This window comes from Salmo salar, chromosome 02 (assembly GCF_965601325.2).
Source record: "Salmo salar chromosome 02, fSalSal1, whole genome shotgun sequence".
NCBI lineage: Eukaryota > Metazoa > Chordata > Actinopteri > Salmoniformes > Salmonidae > Salmo > Salmo salar.
Window position 1 is genome coordinate 82,457,180 of NC_138292.1, and position 27,526 is coordinate 82,484,705.

General features: G+C 41.5%; 2 protein-coding genes across 2 annotated transcripts; both read right to left on the reverse strand.

Moving 5' to 3' along the window:
• Window positions 1-247: 247 nt before the first annotated feature.
• On the reverse strand, window positions 248-7,345 carry LOC106564038 (uncharacterized). Its single transcript, XM_014130013.3, has 4 exons — window positions 6,775-7,345; window positions 6,300-6,538; window positions 5,253-5,433; window positions 248-3,118 (listed from the first exon to the last, which is right to left on the reverse strand). Exons 1-4 carry the CDS (start codon window positions 7,139-7,141, stop codon window positions 1,977-1,979), a joined length of 1,929 nt encoding a protein of 642 aa, XP_013985488.1. The 5' UTR covers window positions 7,142-7,345; the 3' UTR covers window positions 248-1,976.
• A 7,280-nt stretch (window positions 7,346-14,625) lies between these two features.
• On the reverse strand, window positions 14,626-27,497 carry LOC106564040 (uncharacterized). Its single transcript, XM_045713158.2, has 2 exons — window positions 18,778-27,497; window positions 14,626-15,566 (listed from the first exon to the last, which is right to left on the reverse strand). Exons 1-2 carry the CDS (start codon window positions 19,175-19,177, stop codon window positions 14,791-14,793), a joined length of 1,176 nt encoding a protein of 391 aa, XP_045569114.1. The 5' UTR covers window positions 19,178-27,497; the 3' UTR covers window positions 14,626-14,790.
• Window positions 27,498-27,526: the final 29 nt, after the last annotated feature.

Below are 27,526 nucleotides of genomic sequence, written 5' to 3' on the forward strand. Positions count from 1 at the left end.
ATTAATGTGTAATTATTCCGTGATTAAACTAATCACGGAATAGAAATTAACTAGGAAGTCGGGGCACCACGGGAAAATGTTGTTTAAAGAGTTACAATTTCCCGAATTGAACTCTTTTCAGATATTTTCATATCTTATCGATTAGTCACTTATTTATGTATTATTACCTCAGTCATATTCAAAATTGCGCAAACCCTTGGATATCTGCACGAACCCTAGCATAAATTATGAATCAGCGATATTCAAATTGGCATAATTATTTATTTACTAACTAACTAAATAATCACATAGAATTACATAAACACACACAGGATAGGTTATACATTGGTTACTCACATGATACACTGAAAAGTCCCTAGGGGACTAAACCGATATGACGGCTTGGTAGACAAAGGAAAGGGGTGAGGACAGATAAAGAGTGGGAAAAACAAAGTGGACCCATGTACATACAGTTGATAACCACGCTCATGGAAATGCTAACCCTTTTGCACATGAACAGCCGCTCATTCGAAAATAAATTGCAATTTACATATTTACGAGTGTATAGCTTTGTCACTCTCTGTGATCGCCGGTCCGTCTGCTGGATAGTCAGTCGACAGAATGTCTCTGGTTTGTTCACCAAAGATCAAAGTCTTTTGTAGTTGTAGCATATTATAATGGATACGTCAATCGTACCAATGGTTGTTCGATAGTGAAATGTTCTCCAGAATGGATCTTTCAGAGTACCATTCGTCGTTCGATCAGTCGTGTTTACCAGACTAAAGTACTCAAACAGCTGCAGACTGAATACGTAGTGTTCAGTTTTGTAGAGATTTTCTTCTTAACCATTTGTAACGTACGGACTGCGTCCCTACGTCCTCTGGTCTGTATTTAAATTGCCAACCATGTCACTACCGTTCCATGCTCTCTGGTCTCAATGGTTAATTGGTCAGGTCACAGCTAGAACCACTTCACACACCGGCAGCAACCCGGGATGTTTTGGTCGAATGTAAATTTCGTCCGAAGTGGGTTTTATACTGGAGTGGGGGGCGTGGCCACTGCCTGATCATAAGTTACTATGAAAAACAATTCTCATTTAGAAGACTAAAACACTAAAATACTTTCAAAAGTATTCTTATGCTTAATCATTTATTTTATACAACATTCAGATGCAAACCCCATAGTTGAGAAGTGTATACAAACAAACATACAGTAATGTGGGTCTCCTGTCTTTCATGAGGTCACCAAATGAAACAAACTCGACATAGTCATTCCTTGATTTCCCACCGACCATTCGAACTGTCCGGATTTACAGAAATACGGTTTCATCATTCAACCTTTTGATGTTAAAGTTTGGCCAAGTCTCTCTCTGTGTCCCACAGTCACATATTCCAATTCCAATTCTACAGACCCAGAAGCAGAGTATTTAAGACCGTCATAAAACTGTGGAGAGAGGGAGAGCGAGGGGGGGCTAAGTTCACCGCCTGGTATGGCAACTGCTCGGCCTCCGACCGCAAGGCACTACATAGATTAGTGTGTATGGCCCAGTATATCACTGGGGCCAAGCTTCCTGCCATCCAGGACCTCTATACCAGGCAGTGTCAGAGGAAGGCCCAAAAATTGTCAAAGACTCCAGGCACCCTAGTCATAGACTGTTCTCTCTGCTAGCTAACTTAACTACCTAGCCAGCTTAACTAGCTAGCTTAACTACCTAGCCAGCTTAACTAGCTAGCTAGTTTAATTACCTAGCCAACTACCTAAACACTGCCTGTGTTTATGTGAAATCTCTCTTTCCACACTGGGAGCAGATGTAAGGCAACTCCCCAGTGTGTGGTCCATGGTCTTTCAGGTTCCCTAACTAGGTAAATATCTTTCCACACTGGGAGCAGTGGAAAAGCTTCTCTCTTTCAAGGCTTCTCTGCAGAGTGTGTTAGCGCATGCTTTTTCAGGTATCTTGACGGGGTGAAACTCTTTCCACACTGGGAGCAGTGGAAAAGCTATTTTCCTGTGTGTGTCATCTCATGTGTTTTCAGTCTCCTTAACCTGGTAAAACCCTTTCCACAATGAGAGCATTGGAATGGATTTTCTCCTGTGTGTATTCTTGTGTGCTCTTTCAGATGCGATGACTGAATAAATCTCTTTCCACACTGGGAACATTGGAAAGGCCTCTCTACAGAGTGTGTTCTCTCATGTTTTTTCAGGTCCCCTTGTGAGAAGAATGTATTTTCACACTGGGAGCATTGATATGGTTTCTCTTCAGTGTGTGTTCTTTCATGCACTTTTAGATACCCTGATCGTCCGAAACCTTTCCCACAATGAGAGCATTGATAAGGCTTCTCCTCCCCTGTATGTATTCTCTCATGCTTTTTCAGGCCCCTTAACGTAACAAAACCCTTTCCACACTGGGAACAGGTGTGAGGCTTTTCTTCTGTGTGTGTCCACTGATGTGTTTTTAAAGTCCATAACTGAGTAAAACTCTTTCCACACAGGGAGCAGTGGAAAGGCTTCTCTCCTTTGTGTATTCTCTTATGTTTGATCAGGCCCCCTAACTGAGTAAAACTCTTTCCACACAAGGAGCAGTGGAAAGGCTTCTCTCCTGTGTGCGTCCTCTCATGAGTTTTCAGGTTCCCTATCCAGGTAAAATTCTTTCCACAATGGGAGCACTGGAAGGGCTTTTCTCCAGAGTGTATTCTTTCATGTTCTTTCTGGCTCCCTAACTGGGCAAAACTCTTTCCACAATGGGAGCAGAGGAAGGGCTTTTCTCCTGTGTGCATTCTCTTATGCATTTTCAGGTGCCATGATTGGGTAAAACTCTTTCCACAATCGTAGCAGTCGTGAGGCTTCTCTCCTGTGTGCCTTCTCTCATGCATTTTCAAGTGCCATAAACGGGTAAAACTCGTTCCACACTGGGAGCAGTGGAAAGGCTTTTCTCCTGTGTGTGTCCTTTCATGTCTTTTCAGGCTATATAACCTGGTAAAACTCTGTCCACAATGGGAGCAGTGGAAGGGCTTTTCTCCTGTGTGTGTCCTCTCGTGTCTTTTCACGTGTAATAACCGGGTAAAACTCTTTCCACACTGGGAGCAGTGGTGTCGTCTTTCTGATGTCCCTGGCTCTGGTTCCTCTGAGTCTGGTCTTTCTCCTGCCAAAGACAAACCCAGAGTGTTTATTTAAATAGAGACCCCAATTAAACCTCCATATGATACAACTGTCTTGCTATGAAGTTTAATCTAAATCAGATCCCTCAATAACCTGGGGCCAGTAAAAAAATATGATTTAAAAAAACAAAATTATGTAGAGTTCCAACTCGAATCTTGCCGTCATGGAATGTCATGTTTTTAGGCTGAACAGAGCTCTATAATAATAGATAGAGGACTACAGTATTTAAATCAATGTCATAGGCTGCATTTGATCCATTGATAATGTTTTGTTGGTGGTCCACTCTTTGATGGTAAACATCTTACATTGTGGCTTTAAAGGGATATTGTGAGATTCTGGCAACTAGCGTTAGTGCAATGACTGGAAGTAATATCCTGGTTAGAATTGGCTACTGAAACTACCTCTAACTTCCTTCACATCATCCGCTGAGACATAAAAATGGTATCCACGAGTTCATCTGACTCTGGGAAAGTAGATAAAAATGCCAGAATCTCACAGTATCCTTTAACAATTCCTATACTGGACAAAAATATAAATGGGAAAACGTGTTTTTTATGAAGCTGAACATGACAGAATGGACATTTTTGTAAAATCATATATTTATTTTTATACAAATTATACTTCTCAAAAGGCAACGCATTGGTGGTATGGCCCAGTAGGCAAAGTAACTAATCATAGCCCTCCATTTACTTGTATCATTAAACATCTTGCAAATCACCAGCAGAAGGTGAACTTTTTGAATCCATTTTCACATTCATTCTGTTGGTAAAGCTTACAAATTGAATCATAAATGTAAAAGTAGCAGAGATCCCACTCTGTAACATTGATATGCCCATAGAGTATATTATGTTCAACAATATATTTTAAAAAAAAAATGTGCTAAGTGTGTTTCTATATTTCAATATTCATAAATAACACTACTCATATTCTAGTAAAGCTTCATATTACAACTTTTTTTCTTTGTATCACCTACAGATGAAACATTATGGAGTCTTAAAGGAGGCCTAGGTAAGGACAAATATTGTAACTTCAAGTAATTATTTCTCAACTATGCTTTAAGATACAAATGTCAAATTTATGTCAACAATCCTTCCTCCAAATGACCATTCTATGGATTAAATGCGGTGAAAATTACAGAGTAAGAGGCCAGGTCTCAAAAAAGCCCACAATTACAGAGTAGGAGGCTAGAAATGTAATGTAGTGTGTACTAGGTAAAGTATATTATTTAAAACAATATGTCAAACATTTTACAAAATCAAAAAGGGTACTTCTGAGCCTACTAATATGTTGAATAAATGAATGTGAAAAATTCATTGCATTTCTGAATCTAGACATAGTCCATATTTTAGGGCTCACTATAAGGAGAATAATGACACCAAGATGATGTCTGTATCATGTCTGGTTTACAGATCATAGGTCTGACCGTATAATGACACCAAGATGATGTCTGTATCATGTCTGGTTTACAGATCATAGGTCTGACAGTATAATGACACCAAGATGATGTCTGTATCATGTCTGGTTTACAGATCATAGGTCTGACAGTATAATGACACCAAGATGTTGCCTGTATCATGTCTGGTTTACAGATCATAGGTCTGACAGTATAATGACACCAAGATGATGTCTGTATCATGTCTGGTTTACAGATCATAGGTCTGACAGTATAATGACACCAAGATGATGTCTGTATCATGTCTGGTTTACAGATCATAGGTCTGACAGTATAATGACACCAAGATGATGTCTGTATCATGTATAGTTTACAGATCATAGGTCTGACAGTATAATGACACCAAGATGATGTCTGTATCATGTACGGTTCACAGATTTTGGCGAAATGTATAGAATTGCAAGAAAGTGTGCTTTAAAACTGCTCCGTTTTCTTTGCACCCCATGACAATATGCGTAGTTTGAAACCTGCAAAATTCTCTCCACCAAACAAGAGGGGTGTGAACAGTTTGTGTCAAGAACAGTGCTTGTGCCCATAGAAAGACATGGCGTGTGCGCGCAGGGAGGGGGTGCAGGATGTTCCCCAATACTGGAAGGGGGCCCCCCCCCGAGTGAAAACGTTTGGAAACCCCTGGTCTAATCCACACACACACTGTTGTTCTTACTTGATGACATTGAATCTGAATCTCCCTCTTCTCCTTCTCTCACAGTTCCACTCAGCCCTGGAGTTTTCCTGCAGTTCACCAGCCGCACAGACACCCTCTTCAGACCCCACATTAAGGCATTACCGGGAGAGGCACGACCTGGGGACTCGGGGAGAAGGGAGGGGTGTGGGAGAGCTGGGTCCTGAAAACCACAGAAATAAAGACAATCAATTTAAGGTGGGAAAAACTCTCCTACCTGACAAGGAATTTAAAATTCTCAAAAGTCTCTGCAGTCTTTCCCTTGAATCTTCTCATTCTCTGGACCTCCTGCTATAAATGCATCGGAGAAGAATCCTTGAATCCTCTCATTCTCTGGACCTCCTGCTATAAATGCATTGGAGGAGAAAGTCCAAGAGGAGGAACCTCTATTTACCAAGTACATTTACATACAGTGAGCTCCAACAGTATTGGGACAGTGACACATGTTGTTGTTGTTTTGTCTTTGTAGTCCAGCACTTCGGATTTGAAATGATACAACGACTATGAGGTTAAAGTGCAGACTGTCATGTCTAATTTGAGGGTATTTTCATCCATATTGGGTGAAACGTTTAGAAATTACACAACTTTTTGTACAATGTCCCCCTGATTTTAGGGGAACAAAAATATTGGGACAAGTTCACTTTTATGTGTATTAAAGTAGTAAAAAGTGTCATATTTTGTCCCATATTCCTAACACACAATGATTACATCAAGCGTATGACTCTACAAACTTGTTGGATGCATTTTGTGTTTTGTTTTGGTAGTGTTCCAGATACTTTTGTGCCAAATATAAATTAATGGTAAATAGTGTATTGTATCATTTTGAAGTCACTTTTATTGCAAATAAGAATAGAATATGTTTCTAAACACTTCTACATTAATGTGGATGCCACCATGATTACGGATAATCCTGAATGAATGGTGAATAATGACGAGTGACAAAGTTACAGAGGCTAAAAAAAATATCAACCAAAAAGCACATAGTTAGTTTTCATGAATTTATACGATCAGCCTATATTCTATACTCACACCACCCTCCCTCTGCGCTTGCTTGTGCTTCTCTGGAGCCGACTCCAGTCTGTTGCTTGGAAACCAATCGCTGTCCTTCATGTCCCGTTCTCCGTTGCAGTGAATAGCGTCGTCACCACCACCAAACTGTCTGGGACTCATGGGTGCCACGCTAGACTCTTCCTGTATCTTTCTGATGTGCTCTTTCAATGTAGAGCTCTGGGAGGGCCAGAAAAGAGCAGATTGCCTCGTTTTTGGCTCTGTAAGGGGAAGAGTTTGACTATCGGTAAAAACAGAGGGTGTAGCTTGCTCTCTACCGTCATATGATTTCAGACATATTCCTCACCATCCTAGGATCTTCCGTCGGAGAGCAATTGACGAGCGAACTCTGAATACAAACGACACTAAAATGGAAGTCACCAGAATGCCTATATAAAACCACACATCGGTTCAACAACTGTATAGTTTGTGCCCCTGTTTTTAAGACAGTACTCACTGGTTTTAATCGGATATTCTGTCTCCTCCTCTTTCACTTCAAACGGTTGCTCCTCTTCTTTCAATGTGACAGCCTCCTCTTCCTTTTTCATTCTGAAAGGTTCTACCTCTTCTTTCACTGTGACAGCCTCTATCCCCTCTTCCTTTTTCACAACAAACGGTATTTTCTCTTCTTTCACTTTAACATCCTGTTCTTCTTTCAACGTGATAGCCTCCATTTTATATTTTTTCATTCTGAATGCTTCTTCCTCTCCTTTCACTGTAATATCATCATCTTCCTCTTTTACGACAACGTTCAGCCTAAGAGCTTCTTTCTCCATCCAGCAGACCTCTTCAATAGCAGGGGGGGAATAACTTTGTGAGTTCATGGTCGGGGATGTTTGCTAGCTAGCATTATCGACTACCCTGGTGCTAGGCTCCGAAGCGAATTAAGTTTAAATCAACTAGTACATACGTTAACAGAGCTGTGTTTAAAACACTGGAATTCGCGTAGTTACACAACAACGGTATTCAGAGCTTCAATGATTCGAATTCATGTTGGCTAGCAAGCTACCGAGGTGGTTGAATCAGTAGCCGTGTTGTTGTTGAAAAAACATCCGGTGCCGTCCACAGGATTAAACGTCACGTAAGAAGCGCCACCTAAAAGACTCACATTGCCATCTGTTGACTGGAGTAGGTAACACAGTTCAGAAGAAATATTCACCACATTATTTATTCTGGCAAACAATGTCTGAATGACATAGCAAATAATTCCAAATAAGCAAATATGTTTTCTCTTTTGTTGCAGCCAATATATTCCTCTATGTCCTGGATATGAATATGTACATACTGTATATACTCAATATATACTGAATATATGCTGAATACATCAAAATCAAACTTTATTTGTCACATGTGCCCAATACAACAAGTGTAGACATTACCATGAAATGCTTATTTACAAGCCCTTAACCAACAGTGCAGTACAAAAAGTTTTTAGAAAATATTTACCAAATCAAAGTAATTTTTTTTTAAAGTAACACAATACAATAACAGTAACGAGGCTATGAACAGGGGGTCAATGTGCTGGGGTATAGGTTAGTCGAGGTAATTTGTACATGTAGGTAGGGGTGAAGTGACTATGCATAGATAATAAACAGCGAGTAGCAGCAGTGAACAAAACAAATGGAGGGGGAGAGTGTCAATGTAAATAGTCCAGTGGCCATTTGATTAATTGCTCAGCAGTCTATGGCTTGGTGGTAGAAGCTGTTAAGGAGCCTTTTGGTCCTTGACTTGGCGCTCCGGTACCACTTGCCGTATGGTGGCAGGAAGCTCTGCCCCAGTGATGTACTGGGCCATACGCACTACCCTCTGTATTTTATTTTTTATTAAACTAGGCAAGTCAGTTAAGAACAAATTCTTATTTACAATGACAGCCTACCGGAGAACAGTGGGTTAACTGCCTTGTTCAGGGGCAGAACGACCGGTTTTTACCTTGTCAGCTCGGGGATTCAATCTCGCAACCTTTCGTTTACTGGCCCAACGCTCTAACCACTAGGCTACCTACCGCCTTACGGTCAGATGCCGAGCAGTTGCCATACCAGGCAGTGATGCAACCAGTCAGGATGACTAAGTACACACCCCTGAGTGGCCCCAGTGTTGAGGATCAGCGTGGCAGACGTGTTGTTACCATCCCTTACCACCTGGGGGCAGCCCGTTAAGAAGTCCAGGATACAGTTGCAGAGGGAGTTGTTTAGCCCTAGGGTCCTTAGCTTAGTGATGAGCTTCATGGGCACTATGGTGTTGAACGCTGAGCTGTAGTCAATGAACAGCATTCTCACATTGGTGTTCCTTTTGTCCAGGTGGGAAAGGGCAGTGTGGAGTGCGATTGAGATTGCGTCATCTGTGGATCAGTTGGGGCGGTATGCGAATTGGAGTGGATCTAGGGTATCCAGGAGGATGCTGTTGATGTGAGCCATGACCAGCCTTTCAAAGCACTTCATTGCTACCGACATGAGTGCTACGGAGCGGTAATAATTTAGGCAGGTTACCTTCGCTTCCTTGGGCACAGGGACTTTGAATACATACTGTTAGAATAGGAATTGAATAGGAATTGTTTTCTGTCTGTTGTTTTTTCACATCTAGATGTGAACATACTGGGTTCATACTTGTGAACATTACAAAAATGTTAATTCTCCATCTCAAAATCCGCATCAGCCAATTAAAATCCTCAACGTAGTTACACATGATGTTGCTGTTCTGAAGTTGTTCCAGAAGCTGTTTTTGGTTGTAGGAAATGATGGCGGAGACGTTATGTACAAAAAAAGTAAAGATCAGCGTAAAAACCCACACAAAGTAGCAGAATTAGTCAGGAGACAGTAAAACGGCCTCTATCCACTGCAGCACCATCTTTTCATAAAAACCTGAAAATATGGCTGGAAAGATTTAGAATGGGCCCTCAGATCCTCCAAAAGTTGGACAGCTGCTCCATTAAGAGCATCTTGACTGGCTGCATCATCACTTGGTATGGCAACTGCTTGGCATCCGACAGCAAGGCAATACAGAGGGTGGTGAGGACTGCCCAGTACATCATGCTCCCTGCCATCCAGGACCTCTATACCAGGTGGTGTCAGAGGAAGGCCCGGGAAATTGTCAAAGACCCCACCCATCCAAGCCATAGACTGTTCACTCTGCTACTGCACGGCAAGCGGCTCTGCTACTCTGTTTATTATCTATCCTGCCTAGTCAATATTACCCCTTCCTACATATACATATTACCTCAATTACCTCGTACTCCTGCACATTGGTACTGGTACTAATTGTATATAGCCTCATTACTACCTGGTACCCTTGCACATTGACTCAGTACCGGTACTCCTTGAATATAGCCTCATTATTACCTGGTACCCTTGCACATTGACTCAGCACTGGTTCTCCTTGTACAGTTGAAGTCGGAAGTTTACATACACTTAGGTTGGAGTCATTAAAACTCGGTTTACAACCACTCCACAAATTTCTTGTTAACAAACTATAGTTTTGGCAAGTCAGTTAGGACATTTACTTTGTGCATGACACAAGTAATTTTTCCAACAATTGTTTACAGACAGATTATTTCACTTATAATTCACTGTATCAGAATTCCAGTGGGTCAGAAGTTTACATACACTAAGTTGACTGTGACTTTAAACAGCTTGGAAAATTCCAGAAAACAATGTCATGGCTTTAGAAGCTTCTGATAGGCTAATAGACAAAATTTGAGTCAATTGGAGGTGTACATGTGGATGTATTTCAAGGCCTACCTTCAAACTCAGTGCCTCTTTGCTTGACATCATGGGAAAATCAAAAGAAATCAGCCAAGACCTCAGAAAAAAACCTCCACAAGTCTGGTTCATCCTTGGGAGCAATTTCCAAATGCCTGAAGGTACCACGTTCATCTGTACAAACAATAGTACGCAAGTATAAACCCCATGGGACAACGCAGTCGTCATACCGCTCAGGAAGGAGACGCGTTCTATCTCCTAGAGATGTACGTACTTTGTTGAGAAAAGTGCAAATCAATCCCAGAACAACAGCAAAGGACCTTTTGGAGATGCTGGAGGAAACAGGTACAAAAGTATCTATATCCACAGTAAAACGAGTCCTATATCGACATAACCTGAAAGGCCGCTCAGCAAGGAAGAAGCCACTGCTCCAAAACCGCCAAAAAAAAGCCAGACTACGGTTTGAAACTGCACATGGGGACAAAGATTGTACTTTTTGGAGAAATGTCCTCTGGTCTGATGAAACAAAAATAGAACTGTTTGGCCATAATGACCAATGTTATGTTTGGAGGAAAAAGGGGGAGGCTTGCAAGCCGAAGATTACCATCCCAACCGTGAAACACGGGGTGGCAGCATCATGTTGTGGGGGTGCTTTGCTGCAGGAGGGACTGGTGCACTTCACAAAATAGATGGCATCATGAGGATGGAAAATCATGTGGATATATTGAAGCAAAATCTCAAGACATCAGTCAGGAAGTTAAAGCTTGGTCGCAAATGGGTCTTCCAAATGGACAATAACCCCAAGCATACTTCCAAAGTTGTGGCAAATGGCTTAAGGACAACAAAGTCAAGGTATTGGAGTGGCCTTCACAAAACCCTGACCTCAACCCTATAGAAAATTTGTGGGCAGAACTGAAAAAGCATGTGCGAGCAAGGAGGCCTACAAATCTGACTCAGTTTCACCAGCTCTGTCAGGAGAAATGGGCCAAAATTCACCCAACTTATTGTGGGAAGCCTGTGGAAGGCTACCCGAAACGTTTGACCCAAGTTAAACAATTTAAAGGCAATGCTACCAAATACTAATTGAGTGTATGTAAACTTCTGACCCACTGGGAATGTGATGAAAAAAATAAAAGCTGAAAGAAATCATTCTCTCTACTATTATTCTGACATTTCACATTCTTAAAATAAAGTAGTGATCCTAACTGAACTAAGACAGGGAATTTTTACTAGGATTAAATGTCAGGAATTGTGAAAAACTTAGTTTAAATGTATTTGGCTAAGGTGTATGTAAACTTCCGATTTCAACTGTATATAGCCTCATTACTACCTGGTACCCCTGCACATTGACTCGGTACTGGTACTCCTTGTATATAGCCTCATTATTACCTATAGGCTCGTTACTGTTATTTTTTATGTTACTATTTTCTATTTGCTAATTTTCTTACTTTTTAACTCTGCATTGTTGGGAAAGGGCTCGTCAGTAACCATTTCATGGTAAAGGCCTGTTGTATTCGGTGCATGTGTCAAATACAATTTGATTTTATGTTTACATAGTTGGACGAGATCAAACACTTTTTCATGAAAGCATCCTGGGGCCCTTGTTAAGGTCAACGACATCATGAACTCGACCAAGTACCAGGATCATTTAGCCAAAAACCTGGTTGCCTCTGCCAGTAAGCTGAAACTTAGCCACAACTATACTGAACAAAAATATAAACGCATCACACAACAATTTCAAAGATCTCACTGAGTTACAGTTCATATAAGGAAATCAGTCAATTTAAATAAATAAATTAAGCCCTAGTCTATGGATTTCACATGACTGGGAAACAGATACTTTAAGGGCCTCACAATGGGCCTCAGGACCTCGTCACGGTATCTCTGTGGGTGCACCCACTTGACACACTGTTGAAGGAATTTTATATCTTGATGATAATAATCAATAATCAATTCGCCTTGACTAATGCCCAAGGTTTGTAAGACAATGGGTTAAATAATTAGGCAAGGACTCAGCTTTCTGCAAAAGGTTTCTGTAGCTTTATTCAGAGAACGTTCTGCAGTCAGGATAACAAAACAGTCATTTTATAGTTCTTGCTTACTTACGCACATGCATTTACACACAAACTGTTGGTGACCTGCATCCCCCATTGACTTCCCACACTGTTTATCACTACCTAGCTCAGCCTGTTCCTTTCCCTCAATGTTAGGAACCCTTTGAAGTTTTACTCCCTTTACCATTTGTCCCCTGCTCTCTACACTAATTACATACACACATTTCTTTCCCTCTCCAGTGGTTCCTGGACTTTCTGGGACTAATCAGACCAATCGATCACTACATTGATCATTACATTGATTATTCATTAACCATGCTGTATGACTAATAATTCATCATGGTTTATTGATTCATTTACCTTTATTAGATAATTCTCTTATCACCCACCCACTGGGGAGCCAGGCCCAGCCAATCAGAATGAGCCACAGAATGGGCCACCATCGCAATGTAAACAATGGCCCAAATGCAAACAATGGAGCAAATAGCTTGATTATCTGTAGCGGAATGACACAGGAAGATAAACAAAGAAATAACATGCACACACAAACACAAATGGCTAAAGTTTGAAACATATCATTTAATCACAGGTTGTTTATATGGAAACGGACATACTCTATATTCAAACTGACGTGACATTTCTGTAAAAAAAAATACAACAATAAAAAACACTTTGTACAATTCGATTTCAGGTGACATGAACCAAAACACATTCCCTATCAAATACAAAGTGCATATAAAAAGTCTACACCTCCTTCTACTTTCCCCACAGTTTGTTGTCAGGGCCTCAGAGTTTCATGCATTTAAATAAGGACTCTGAGATAGGTCTCTACCAACTTTAAACGTGTAGATTTGGCAATATAGTTCCTTGGGCTAGTGTTGATGGACAGCAATCTTCAAGTCATGCCACACATTGTTGATTGTATTTAGGTCAGTGCTCTGACTGGACCACTCAAGGAAATTGACCTTTTTATTCCTGAGCCACTCCACTGTATCTTTGACTGTGTGCTTCGTCTAGTTGTCATGCTGAAAGGTGAACATCCCATTTTCAGCTTTCTTGCAGAGGTCAGCAGGTTTTGCTCAATTACTTTTCTGTACATTTCTGCTCCCTTCTATCCCCATAACATGATGCTGCAACCACCATGCTTCACAGTAGGGATGGTGTTCTTTCAGTGATGTGCCGTGTTGTGTTTGCGCCAAATGCAACATGTTGCAATTAGGACAAAAAGTTTAATTTGGCAACAGTTCATTTTTTTTTTCCTACTTCAAAAACGGGATTCAAGGTGGGCTTTCTTGAGTAATGGCTTCCTTTTTGCCACCCTACCATACATGCCAGATTTGTGGAGTGCCTTGGATATTGTTGTCACATTCACACTTTGACCAGTCTTGGCCATAGAAGCCTGTAGCTCTTTCAAAGTTGCCATTGACATCTTGGTAGCCTCTCTGATCAGTCTCCTACTTACTCAGTCTTTTGAAAGCTCCTTGGTACTCATTGTTGAGTATTTGCTTTGCAATTCACAACCCAGCAGAGGGATCCTAGAGGAACTGCTGAATTTATCCTGAAATCATGTGAATCACGACAGTTTAACACAAGGTGATCGATTACACCTGAGCTAATTTAGGATTGCTTTTACAAGGTGGACACTTATCCGACCAAGCTATTTCAACTTAAATGTTTTTACTGATTTTCAAAAATATAAATATATAAAATATATAAAATATTTTTTTCCCTTGGAAGTTGCAGGGTAGGATGTGTAGATCAATGGAGAAAAAAAGTTATTGAATGCATTTTAATTCCAAATCAAAACAAATCAAACTTTGTCACATGCGCCGAATACAACAGGTGTAGACCTTACAGTGAAATGCTTACTTAAGAGCCACTAACCGACAGTGCAGTTTAAAAAAATACGGATAAGAATAATAAATAAAAGTAACAAGTAATTAAAGAGAATTCCAGGCTATAAGGCAACAAAAGGTGAATAATTTGAAAGAGCTTGCAGACTAGACTCTCTATAGGTACTATACGTATAAGACAATGGACCCTGTGTTTTCTGTTGGACTCACAGGGCTACATTTATTCTACATGCTATTTTCTCCATTGTTTATATTTGTGTTGGTGGCTCACTCTGACATTTGTATCTTACAGAGTGTGACTTTAAGGGATTAATATGTTCACATCAGTGTGGCTTTAAAGGGGCAATCTGCAGTTGCTACAGCCATTGTTGGACTGATACATTAATGATGTACCTATTGATTCTTGAAGAATATAACTGATTTGTAAAGCTGGCATCCTATGGACTTATACATTAATATGTATCTATTGATTCTTAACGAATATAACAGTTGTAAAGGTGGCATACAATGACGGCGCCACATTGAAAGTCGGGGGGGCTCCATATGCCCCTTTAAAGCCACACTCTATTGATACAAATGTCAGAGTGAGCCACGAAAACAAATATCAACAATTGAGAAAATAGCATATAGCACTTGATTATGTGTAGTGCTGGAGGAATGACACACACAGATATAAACACACACAGAAAGAAAACACAGCCAGAGCTTGAAAATGATAATTTAATCACAGAGCATATGAAATTCAAACATACAAACTCTACTTTCAAGCTGACATACTCCATATTCAGTTCATGTGTTTAAATAAAAAATGTATTTTGGAACGCGCTTTATACAATTTGATTTCACGTGGCATAAACAAAAGCACAATTTCTTAGTCAAAAATATGAGACAAGTGTGGGAGCAGTATGTGTGTTCTCTCATGAACTTTAAGTCCATTTGATGTGTTATATTCCTTTCCACACTGTGAGCAGTGGTAAGGCTTATCCCCTGTGTGTGTTACCTCATGATCTTTCAGGTGCCTTAACTGGGTAAATATCTTTCCACACTGGGAGCATTCATAACGTTTCTCTCCGCTGTGGATTCTTTCATGCTTTTTCAGTTGCTGAAACAAGGTAAATTTAACTCCACAGTGGGAGCAGTGAAAATTCTTCTCCCGTGTATGTCTTTTCTCATGCCTTTTCAGGTACTGTAAATTCCCAAAACTCTTTTCACAATTTGAACAGCGGAAATTCTTTTTTTCGGAATGTGTTAGCTCATGGTTTTTCAGGGACCCTGATGTGGAAAAACTCTTTCCACACTGGGAGCAGGGGTAAGGCTTCTCTCCTGTGTGTGTCCTCTCATGTGATTTCAGGTCCCATAACCGGGGGAAACTCTTTTCACAATGGGAGCATTGGTAGGGCTTCTCTCCTGTATGTTTTCTTACATGGTCTTTCAGGGTCCCTAAAGAGGTAAATCTATTTCCACATTGAGAGCAGTGGTAAGGCTTCTCTCCTGTGTGTATTCTTTCGTGTGATTTCAGGCTTCCTAACCTAGAAAAACTCTTTCCACACTGGAAGCAGTGGTGTCGTCTTGCTGGTTTAGACGTCTCTGGGTCTGGCTCCCCTGAAGGACTCTTCCCGCTGTCAGAATGAAAGTCTAGACTCTCTCCTGCCAAAGACAGACAGTATTTAGTAAACAGAGAGACCTGGGCCCATATTCACAAAGCATCTCATAGAAGGAATACTGATCTAGGATCTTTCCATACAATCTCATTCATTGTTATATAAAAGTGAATAGTGACGCTAGTTCAGCACGCTTTGTGGATACGAGCACTGAATGAAACCTCTACATTATCAAACTGTCTTCTCTGAGGTTTAATCCAGACTAGATCCCTCAATAACCTGAGGTTATTTAAAAAAAAAAAACATTTAATCCAGAATAATCAAATGAGTAATATGATCCTGCATGGTCTTAATTCTGTCCACTGAAAAGGCAAGATTTCAACCAAATGTCATGAAATCAGATATGAGTTGGTTGTAATCAAAGGATATATGGTGCGGTATCATAGAGATTTCAATCAGATCAGTCTGTCTTACCTTATAGCTAAAATATGAAGGAGCTAACAACACCATTGAGATTTTAAAAACAAATGACACAGAACTTCAAACCTATTTGTAAGACTTCAAATATGATCAAAATCAAACCTTTTGTCTTGATCAATGACCAAGATATGTCTGTCTCATGGTAGGGTGGAGTATGACTGGCAGAAAGGGTCAACTTTGATCTGATTCTAGACATATCACTCTCATCATCCTATGACCTTCATTGAAGAGGTATTGACGAGTGAACTCCAAATATCAAACCAATATCTAATGCAGGGGTCTCCAGCAGGTCATAGCTCGCCAAACAATTCCAAAAGTAAATGCAATTTTTCATGTGTTCCACCGCAAACAGTCATAAACAAATCTCACAAGTACCTACAAAGCATTACATGGGTTTTTGCTCCTACCTATCTTTCCGATTTGGTCCTGCCGTACATACCTACACGTACGCTACAGTCACAAGACGCAGGCCTCCTTAATGTCCCTAGAATTGCTAAGCAAACAGCTGGAGGCAGGGCTTTCTCCTATAGAGCTCCATTTTTATGGAATGGTCTGCCTACCCATTTGAGAGACGCAGACTCGGTCTCAACTTTTAAGTCTTTATTGAAGACTCATCTCTTCAGTAGGTCCTATGATTGAGTGTAGTCTGGCCCAGGAGTGTGAAGGTGAACGGAAAGGCACTGGAGCAACGAACCGCCCTTGCTGTCTCTGCCTGGCCGGTTCCCCTCCCTCCACTGGGATTCTCTGCCTCTAACCCTATTACAGGGGCTGAGTCACTGGCTTACTGGTGCTCTTCCATGCCGTCCCTAGGAGGGGTGCGTCACTTGAGTGGGTTGAGTCACTGACGTGATCTTCCTGTCCTGGTTAGCACCCCCCCTTGGGTTGTGCCGTGGCGGAGATCTTTGTGGGCTGTACTCAGCCTTGTCTCAGGATGGTAAGTTGGTGGTTGAAGATATCCCTCTAGTGGTGTGGGGGCTGTGCTTTGGCAAAGTGGGTGGGGTTATATCCTGCCTGTTTGGCCCTGTCCGGGGGTATCGTCGGATGGGGCCACAGTGTCTCCCGACCCCTCCTGTCTCAGCCTCCAGTATTTATGCTGCAGTAGTTTATGTGTCGGGGGCTAGGGTCAGTATGTTATATCTGGAGTATTTCTCCTGTCTTATCCGGTGTCCTGTGTGAATTTAAGTATGCTCTCTCTAATTCTATCTTTATCTCAGAGGACCTGAGCCCTAGGACCTTGCCTCAGGACTACCTGGCCTGATGACTCCTTGCTGTCCCCAGTCCACCTGGCCGTGCTGCTGCTCCAGTTTCAACTGTTCTGCCTGCGTTCAAATGTTCATCTATGAACATTTGAACATCTTGGCCATGTTCTGTTATAATCTCCACCCAGCACAGCCAGAAGAGGACTGGCCACCCCTCATAGCCTGGTTCCTCTCTAGGTTTCTTCCTAGGTTCCGGCCTTTCTAGGGAGTTTTTCCTAGCCACCGTGCTTCTACACCGGCATTACTTGCTGTTTGGGGTTTTAGGCTGGGTTTCTGTACAGCACTTTGTGACATCAGCTGATGTAAGAAGGGCTTTATAAATACATTTGATTGATTGATTGATTGAAGTATCAGACACCGCAAGCTCCCAGCTACTATCTAAACAACATTGACATTATCCCCACCCCTGGTTAGACACTATTGGCTTTAAAAGCCAAACCTTACACAATATCTGCCAATTAATTTACAGCAATATTGCCCCTGTCTGTCTGTGTGGTGTGCATGTTTGTCTATCACTCTGTCTGAAGCCAGTTGATGTCATAACCGTCTTGTGGGTTGATGGAAATACTATCCCCAAAATCTTCTCAATTAAATGTTAACTGCAAAGTAGGCTTACCTGGCAGAGGTATATCACGAGGAAGTGTATCATTTGTATCCATTATTTGTTATTTGCCTAACGTTGTCATGAAATGAGCAGCAGAACCATCTCTAGACCGGCTCATTAGATGGAACATTCCTCACTCGCTCGACAGGCAATTAAAGGGCCAGATGAACAATTAAAAGGGATGTCAGTTTTCTTCCAGACCTAAAAAAATGATTCTAACGTGATTTAACCATTGACATATTCTCAGAACATCCAGTTTTGTTGTTTCTCTATAAAACAATTGTAATTTTGAATGAAAAAGCAAAATCTAAAACCAGAAAAGTAAAACAGAGAACATAATTTGGGAAAGTAAAAAACAAAATCACAGATTTTATAGGGCCCCCTTAGAGTTGTTTATTAACCATTATTTTACCAGGTATATTGACAGAAAACATAGTGCACTACAATCTCTTGTACACTAAGGACCTGGGGGAAGAGTTGGCAACATAGTGTACAAGAGAAAGTAGTGTACTTTGTTGTCAACTCTTCCCCAGGTCCTTAGTGTTCAAGAGAAAGTAGTGTGCTAATGACATGGGTAGAGTTGCAGTTTCCCCAGTGTTTTTGACCACACACCGCTCCTGGACAGGAGACTGGAAGTTTCCCTAGTGTTTTTGACCACGCATTGCTCCTGGACAGGAGAATGGAAGTTTCCCCAGTGTTTTTGACCACGCATTGCTCCTGGACAAGAGAATGGAAGTTTCCCCAGTGTTTTTGACCACGCACCGCTCCTGGGCAGGAGAATGGAAGTTTCCCCAGTGTTTTTGACCACGCACCGCTCCTGGGCAGGAGAATGGAAGTCTCCCCAGTGGTTTTACCCACGTGAGAAGAAGAATGTGCCTAATTGAAAGCTAGAAAAAAATTAAGACTGTACTCACTGGTGTTTATCAGATCTCCAGTCTCGTCTTCTTCCTCATCATCCTCCTCCTCCAATGTGACAGTAATCTCCCCCTCTTCCTTCATTTCAAAAAATTGCTCCTCTTCTTTCAATGTGACAGTCACCTCCTCCTCCTCTTTCACTACAAACACGGCACCCTCTTTCACCCTGAAAGCGTCTTCCCCTTCTTTCACTGTAACATCCTCTTCTTTCAATGTTGAAGCGTCCTCTTCCTTCACTGTAACATCCTGTTCTTCATTTACTGTGATAGCTTCCTCCACGTCCTCTTCTTTTACAGTAAATTCTTCTTCTTTCACGTAAATGTTCAGCCTTGGAGTTTCTTTCTCCGTCGAACAGACCTCATTTTCTTTAGCAGAGGAAGAGTAGCTTAGTGAGCTCATTGTCAGGGACGTGAGCTAGCTAGCTATTTAGCATTAGCCTAGTGCTGGGCTAACTTAACAAGCCAGATAGCGGACAACGTAAATATGAACTTAAATGGATTAACTAGTACATACATATACAGTGTGTTTAAAACACTGTGATTAATATACACAAAATTTGTCCAAAGCGCTTCAACGTGTCATGTTTGCTAGCGAGTTACCGAGATGGTTGTTGAAGAAACCTCCCGTCCCGTCCACTAGATTTTACATCACTCGAGAAACATCACCTGAAAGACTCACACCGCCATCTGCTGACTGGAGTTGGAAACGCAGTTTAACAAACAAAAATAATTCTGTCAAACAACGTCAAAACAAATAATTGTAAAAAAATAACCAGACGTGTTCTCTCTTAGTTCTTACAGATAATAATTTGCTCTAGGTAGACGTAGAATCTGAATCGTATGGTGGCTAGTGGAGCGCGGGTCAGCTTGACTCATACGCAACCGCCCGACTCCATGTGAAAAAGTGTTAAATCTGAGGCACGTACACGACTCTAACCCGCTAATATGAGGAAATACACCTTAGACTACAGTCAGATAAAAAAAAAAAAAAATTGTCAGGGAGGGCATGATTTTTTGTTGTTGCCTGAATGAGATGTTTCTGCTTATAATTCTCGACATTTTCGTAAGCTATTTGTTAGGATAGTCAACTTGTCTATAATTAGATACATCAATTCAAATACAATCACATACACATATTTAGCAGATGTTATTGCGGGTGTAGCGAAATGCTTGTGTTCCTAGCTCCAACAGTATAGTTGTATCTAACAATTCACACATCTAAAAGTAAAATAATAGAATTAAGAAATATATAAATATTAGGAAGAGCAATGTCAGAGTGGCATTGACTAAATACAGTAGAATAGAATACAGTACATACATATGAGATGAGTATTTTTTTTATTTTTTATTTAACCTTTATTTAACCAGGTAGGCTAGTTGAGAACAAGTTCTCATTTACAACTGCGACCTGGAGTAAAGCAGCATGTAAACATTATTGAAGTGGCCAGTGATGACATGTCTATGTATATAGGGAAACAGCCTCTAAGGGTTTGAGTAGCCAGGTGGTAGCTGTTTAACAGTCTGATGGCCTTGAGATAGAAGCTGTTTCAGTCTCTCGGTCCAGCTTTGATGCACTGGTGCTGACCTCGCCTTCTGGATGTTAGTGGGGTGAACAGGCCGTGGCTCGGGTGATTGATGTCCTTGATGATATTTTTGTCCTTCCTGTGACATCGGGTGCTGTAGGTGTCCTGGAGGGCAGGTAGTATGCCCCCCGGTGATGCGTTGGGCAGACTGTACCACCCTCTGGAGAGACCTGCAGTTGCGGGCGGTGCCGTTGCCGTACCAGGTGGTGATGCAGCCCGACAGGATGCTCTCAATTGTGTATCTGTAATAATTTCTGAGGGTCTTAGTGCCCAAGACACGTTATTTCAGCCTCCTGAGGTTGAAGAGGTGCTGTTGCACCTTCTTCACCACACTGTCTGTCAGGGTGGACCATTTCAGATTGTCAGTGATGTGTACGCAGAGGAACTTGAAGCTTTCCACCTTCTCCACTGCAGTCCCGTCGATGTGGATAGGGGCGTGCTCCCTCTGCTGTTTCCTGAAGTCCACGATCAGCTCCTTCGTTTTGTTGACGTTGAGGGAGAGGTTATTTTCCTGACACCACACTCCGAGGGCCCTCACCTCCTCCCTGTAGGCTGTCTCATCACTGTTGGTAATCAGGCAAACTTGATGATTGAGTTGGAGGCGTGCATGGCCACGCAGTCATGGGTGAACAGGGAGTACAGGAGGGGGCTGAGCATGCACCCTTGTGAGTCCCCTGTATTGAGGATGAGCAAAGTGGAGGTGTTGTTTCCTACCTTCACCACCTGGGGGCGGCCTGTCAGGAAGTCCAGAACCTAGTTGCACAGGGCGGGGTTCAGACCCAGGGCCTTGAGCTTAATTATGAGCTTGGAGGGTACTATGGTGTTGAATGCTGAGCTATAGTCAATGAACAGCATTCTGATGTAGGTATTCCTCTTGTCCAGATCAGTGGCGGTTCTAGACCATTTCAACTGGGGGGGAGGCCAAGCTGGGGCCAGTTGTACTGTTAGAGGGGCCAGTTACATTAAACGTTATTGTTGTCATATCGTTTTGCATGTGGTACGATACTGTTGTGTTCCGCCTAAAGCCGTCCCTCTAGAAAATGTGTGGGTTAAATTAGTGTTCCGCGTTGCCACTGTCTAATAATGGATGTAAAAAAAGAACGATAGCAAAAATTAGTTATGTATAAATTATTTCATACTCCACAATTAGGGGGGCCACAAAAGGGGGTCCAAAATTGTTGTCACAGGGGCACTCTAACTGCTCATTCGCATTCTCTCAAGATGCCGAAATAAAGAAATCATATTTCTCCACTCCTATTCCCAAATTTTGCCTACATTTGGTGTATCATTTTAATGCACGACATGCTTAATTCTGCAGGAGGTAATATTAAGGCTGTGTGAGAGGTTATAGATCTACAGTCTATAATTTAACACATCTGAACAGAAGGCTACAGCTCCCTTGATGTGCCGTAGCCCTTTTTGAAGTTCCCATCTTGTGACTGTCGAATTTGTATATTACCTCACAATCACCACACTGCTATCATCCTCTTTTATCACTTCACTCAGCCTGGTCTCATAGACTAAACGTAACATAATAAATGTAAATCCGAGACTATCAAATTTGGTCTTATAACACGAATGTCTAGAAACCCAAAGGTTGTGAGTTCGAATATCATCTTGGACCACTTTAGAATTTTAGCTAAATAGCAACTTTTCAACAACTTACTACTTTTTTTTAGCTACTTTGGAATTACTTAGCATGTTAGCTAACCCTTCCCCTCAACCTAACCTTACTCCTAAACGTATTAATACAAATGCCATATGGCTTCAGCTTATCGTAGGAGTTAATGTGCCACAAAAAATAATAAAAATAAAAAAGAAATTAAAAGAAATCAGACCTGGGTTCCTATAAAGACATTTTGCAGATGATTCCTACGTCTCTGTTGCACTAAACGTGTGACTGTATTTTGGGTCACCGTATATCCCACTTGGTGCATTAGATTGTATCCATTAAGCTTCACATGTTGGCCCAGTTGATCAAGAAGGAATAGCGTTATGTCCAGGAGGCCCGATAATTCTCTGCAAGGTATGTCTGAGATTCCCATAGATTGGAAAGCTGCCGCAGTCATCCCCCTCTTCAAAGGGGGAGACACTCTAGACCCAAACTGCTACAGACCTATATCTATTCTTCCCTGCCTTTCTAAGGTCTTTGAAAGCCAAGTTAACAAACAGATTACCGACCATTTCGAATCTCACCGTACCTTCTCCGCTATGCAATCTGGTTTCAGAGCTGGTCATGGGTGCACCTCAGCCACGCTCAAAATCCTAAATGATATCATAACCGCCATCGATAAGAGACATTACTGTGCAGCCGTATTCATCGTCCTGGCTAAGGCTTTCGACTCTGTCAATCACAACATTCTTATTGGCAGACTCAACAGCCTTGGTTTCTCAAATGATTGCCTCACCTGGTTCACCAACTACTTCTCCAATAGAGTTCAGTATGTCAAATCGGAGGGCCTGTTGTCCGGACCTCTGGCAGTCTCTATGGGGGTGCCACAGGGTTCAATTTTCGGGCCGACTCTCTTCTCTGTATACATCAATGATGTCGCTCTCGCTGCTGGTGATTCTTTGATTCACCTCTACGCAGACGACACCATTCTGTATACCTCTGGCCCTTCATTGAACACTGTGTTAACTAAACTACAGATGAGCTTCAATGCCTTCCGTGGCCTCCAACTGCTCTTAAATGCAAGTAAAACTAAATGCATGCTCTTCAACCGATTGCTGCCCGCACCCGCCCGTCCAACACCATTACTCTGGACGGTTCTGACTTAGAATATGTGGACAACTACAAATACCTAGGTGTCTGGTTAGGCTGTAAACTCTCCTTCCAGACTCACATTAAACATCTCCAATCCTAAATTAAATCTAGAATCGGCTTCCTATTTTGCAACAAAGCATCCTTCACTCATGCTGCCAAACATACCCCCGTAAAATTGACCATCCTACTGATCCTCGACTTCGGCGATGTCATTTACAAAATAGCCTCCAACACTCTACTCAACAAATTGGATGCAGTCTATCACAGTGCCATCCGTTTTGTCACCAAAGCCCCATATACTACCCACCACTGCGACCTCTATAATCTCATTGGCTGGCCCTCGCTCCATACTCATCGCCAAACCCACTGGCTCCAGGTCATCTACAAGTCTCTGCTAGGTAAAGCCCCGCCTTGTCTCAGCTCACTGGTCACCATAGCAGCACCCACCCGTAGCACGCGCTCCGGCAGGTATATCTCACTTGTCACCCCCAAAGCCAATTCCTCCTTTGGCCGCCTCTACTTCCAGTTCTCTGCTGCCAATGACTGGAACGAACTGCAAAAATCTCTGAAGCTGGAGACTCTTACCTCCTTCACTAGCTTTAAGCACCAGCTGTCAGAGCAGCTCACAGATTACTGCACCTGTACATAACTCATCTGTAAATAGCCCATCCAATCTACCTCATCCCCATACTGTATTTATTTATTTATTTATCTTGCTCCTTAACACCCCAGTATCTCAACTTGCACATTCATCTTCTGCACATCCTACCATTCCAGTGTTTAATTGCTATATTGTAATTACTTTGCCACCATGGCCTATTTATTGCCTTACCTCTCTTATCCTACCTCATTTGCACATGCTGTATATATATTTTTCTAATGTATTATTGATTGTATGTTTGTTTATTCCATTGTGTAACTCTGTGTTGTTGTATGTGTCGAACTGCTTTGCTTTATCTTGGCCAGGTCGCAGTTGCAAATGAGAACTTGTTCCCAACTAGCCTACCTGGTTAAATAAAGGTGAAATATATATTTTTTAAATAAAACTGTCAACGAATGACAACACCATCCATATTGCTCAATGAAACTAATATCTCCCAGTGCCTCAAACCGATGAGAAAATAAAAGTTGATCAACTCAAACAAACCCGGCCATAATGTTAACCTGTGCATGAGAGGAAGCCAAGCTTGCCAAGTAGCCTATGTTAGCATTTCAGCAAAATGAAGGCATAGGCTATTTTTCATAATAACTTGCAACCAGACTATTTCGTAATAATGACATCTTTCTAGTTATAACATAATCTCTCGTATTAACAATATCTTTTTTTTCTAATAATGTGATCATTCTCGTAATAGCGAGATAATGTATTATTTCGTTATAAAGATTTACCGAATTATTTCGGAATAACGTGAGCTTCTGTTAGGGTTGAACTGACTATTTGTATGCATAACTTATATAATATACTGGGGAAGCTATGCTACAATATTAAGTATAGAAACTACGGGTAAATCAACTGTTGAAGACAAGAAGAACTACAACCGGCAACAGGAAGTGCGTCACGAGGCTGGGATCAGCCTGCACGCCGACGACAGGAGGAGCAAGTTTAAACCACGCTCCTCCTCCCTCTGACAGGCCAGCATTGGGCGGGAACTATCTCTGTCAGAGTATAAAAGAGAACAATAGAATGTGACGCGCTCTTCTTCTGTCTGCCCTGCAAGGTGTTACAGAGAGACCCTATACGAATGACCTATTTACCGTACACGTGTTTGCATTAATTAAAGTACAGATAAATCAGAAGTTACTATGTGCTGACTATTTTGTTCTGATACCAGAAACGAACTGTCGCAACATTAACATGGTGAACCCCGACGGTCTGGTATATAGAACGTCTACGCTGAGCATTTAATCAGCCAATTGGACTTCGCTTTCGGGGAACGGTCTGCTTTACAAACTGTCCGGACAACTAAAAACAGGTAAGCAGACAACTATTGTTATAATAACTAAAGATCTGCATATTGGCTTTAACCAAATTAATTTGTGAAGCACCTGTTTGATGTAAGTGAACAAAATTATGAATTATTATGAGTAGATTAGAAATATTATAGAATCATTATTGTGACATGCAAACTCATGGTGAATGTGTTGTTATTACCTGGGTAACTTTGAGTATTGTTCTACCGGCAAGATCCGTGACACTATAGGTCACGATTAGGACCGGAGAAAATACTGAAATCTCCGGCTGGGATCGTAACATAGGGTACGACCCGGAGAAATAGAGATATAAAATAGAAATTGAAATCTCCGGCTGGGATCGTCACTTGGAGGGTGCGGCCCGGGGGTAAAAGGAATAATTGAAATAGCAATTGCTGGAAATTTTAGATAACAATGCTGACATCTCCGGCTGGGATCGTAATTTGGGGATAAAGGGTAATTCTTAGGAAAGGAGTTGAGGTTGCAGGAGTGATAAAAGGGGGCTAATAATTTAGAAACTTAAAGGCCAGTAAAAGGACTGGAGGAATATTTTAGATAGGACGATAATTGTGGCTATTGGTAAGGCACGTACTGCAGGCGTGCCTTGGGGTGTAACGTATATGTTTTGAATGGTGGGGTAATGTGATTTTGATGTACTAAGGGTATGGTTAAGTTTGTAGAAGTATATGTTTTAATAGGATGGGTTAACGTGGGCACTGCTGGGGATTTATCAATTGATTTATGTTCAATGGTTGATGGTACACAGGCACCACGTTTGAATAAGGGGGGCTAAAACGGGTTGATTTATCAATTAATTTGCTGTTTCAATGTTTAAATGTTTGATGGTGTAGAATGGTTTGATTTATTGATATCTGGTGTTTGTCAAGTGCACGAACACCAAGTTCAGATAAGTGGGCTAGAAGCGGGGTGATTTGTCATTTATTTTTGTGTTTGGTGCTTGACACGGTATAGCACCGAGTTTAATTGATAGGGTTGGAATAACTTGGATTGTTGATTGAATTTGATGTTTTATTGATGGACACTGTACAACACTGTGTTTAAATAATTGGATGTTTAATGAGGAACGCTGTAAGATGTGAGTTTAAATAATTAGGTTGAAATAAGAATCGATTTTAACTGAATAAAGTGGAACGATTGAGTTTAAATAAATAGGTTAACATACTTCACATAACGGACTGATTATTCAATTGGTCGTAAAATAAATACGGGAATAATACAGTAAAACAAAAACATCAATACCAGTGAAGAAGCGGAGAGAGTATTAAAGGCTCTGAAATCCACGCTCGAAATCAATGGAGGGAAGGAATGGAAGAAACGAGGAGAGAAACTCTGTATGGAATGGATGGAGGATGGTTGGGTGTTGTCCCCTGATGGCGTTCCCACAGAAGGTGAGCCAGGTAGAATACTGGGAGCATTGAAGTGGAAAATTCAGAAAGCAGAGGGGAAATGGAAGAAAGCGGGAGAACCCAGAGAAGGTAAAATTATGGAAGCAATGGAGAAAGCTAGACAGAAGGAGAGAATAGGACTGACAATGATAGAGAAACTTAAGAAAATGGGGAAAGAAAAACAAAGTAACGAGGAGGACAGGTTTTAGCCACTTTATTAAAAGAGTGGATAGAAACAGAGGGAGATATAATGATGAGAACTAGGGGTCGAGAGCGTGTTGGTGGTGCTGCACAACCCAGAGCCCCCAGTAGACTCGTTTATCATAACCAAAGACCGGATAGGAATAGACAAAAGAAAGGGAGAAATGGATGCTTTAACTGTAACAAACCGGCTCATTTCGCTAGAGAATGTAAGGTTCTGTGTAAACACTGCAATAAAATAGGTCGAAACTGTAAAAAGAGTGAATCGGTTGAGATAGAGCATCTAACAGTAACTGTCGGGGTAACAGAGTACCTGATAGCAACCCTAGGAGAAATAGCGGGGAGGAGCAGAGACTCTGTAGACAGAAGGGGAAAAACAGGGAGACACGCTGACAAAGACGGAGAGAAGCGGTGTTTTAACTGTGATAGAACGGGACATCTCGCCAGAAACTGTAAAACATCCTGTAAACATGATGACCGAGTAGGACACAACCACCGAAATTGCAACTCTAAGCAATAGCATTGGTGGTTCAGTGGTAGAATTCTCACCTGCCACGCGGGAGGCCCGGGTTCGGATCCCAGCCCATGCACCATGGGACTAAAATGTAAGAAGATATGCTTTGCCTGGAAAGATACGGTTGTTAGTGGTTGTTTAAGATATAAACCGAACGTTTTGATGGCTTGTTTAGTTTAAAATGAAGAGACAGTTACCGAAATCTAATGAATTATAATGAGCGGATAGGTTTAAAGGGAGTAGTAATAAATTGTATTAAGTATTATATACATTTGGCGATTTACATGGTACATATAAGGTCATAGACATT

Coding starts and splice junctions, on each gene's coding strand:
- LOC106564038 (XM_014130013.3), bottom strand. CDS start 7,141: ATGAACTCACAAAGTTATTCCCCCCCTGCTATTGAAGAGGTCTGCTGG. Junction 6,539..6,774: donor AGAATATCCGATTAAAACCA/GTGAGTACTGTC, acceptor TTCCCCTTACAG/AGCCAAAAACGAGGCAATCT. Junction 3,119..5,252: donor TTCAGATTCAATGTCATCAA/GTAAGAACAACA, acceptor TGTCTTTGGCAG/GAGAAAGACCAGACTCAGAG.
- LOC106564040 (XM_045713158.2), bottom strand. CDS start 19,177: ATGAGCTCACTAAGCTACTCTTCCTCTGCTAAAGAAAATGAGGTCTGT. Junction 15,567..18,777: donor TGGAGATCTGATAAACACCA/GTGAGTACAGTC, acceptor TGTCTTTGGCAG/GAGAGAGTCTAGACTTTCAT.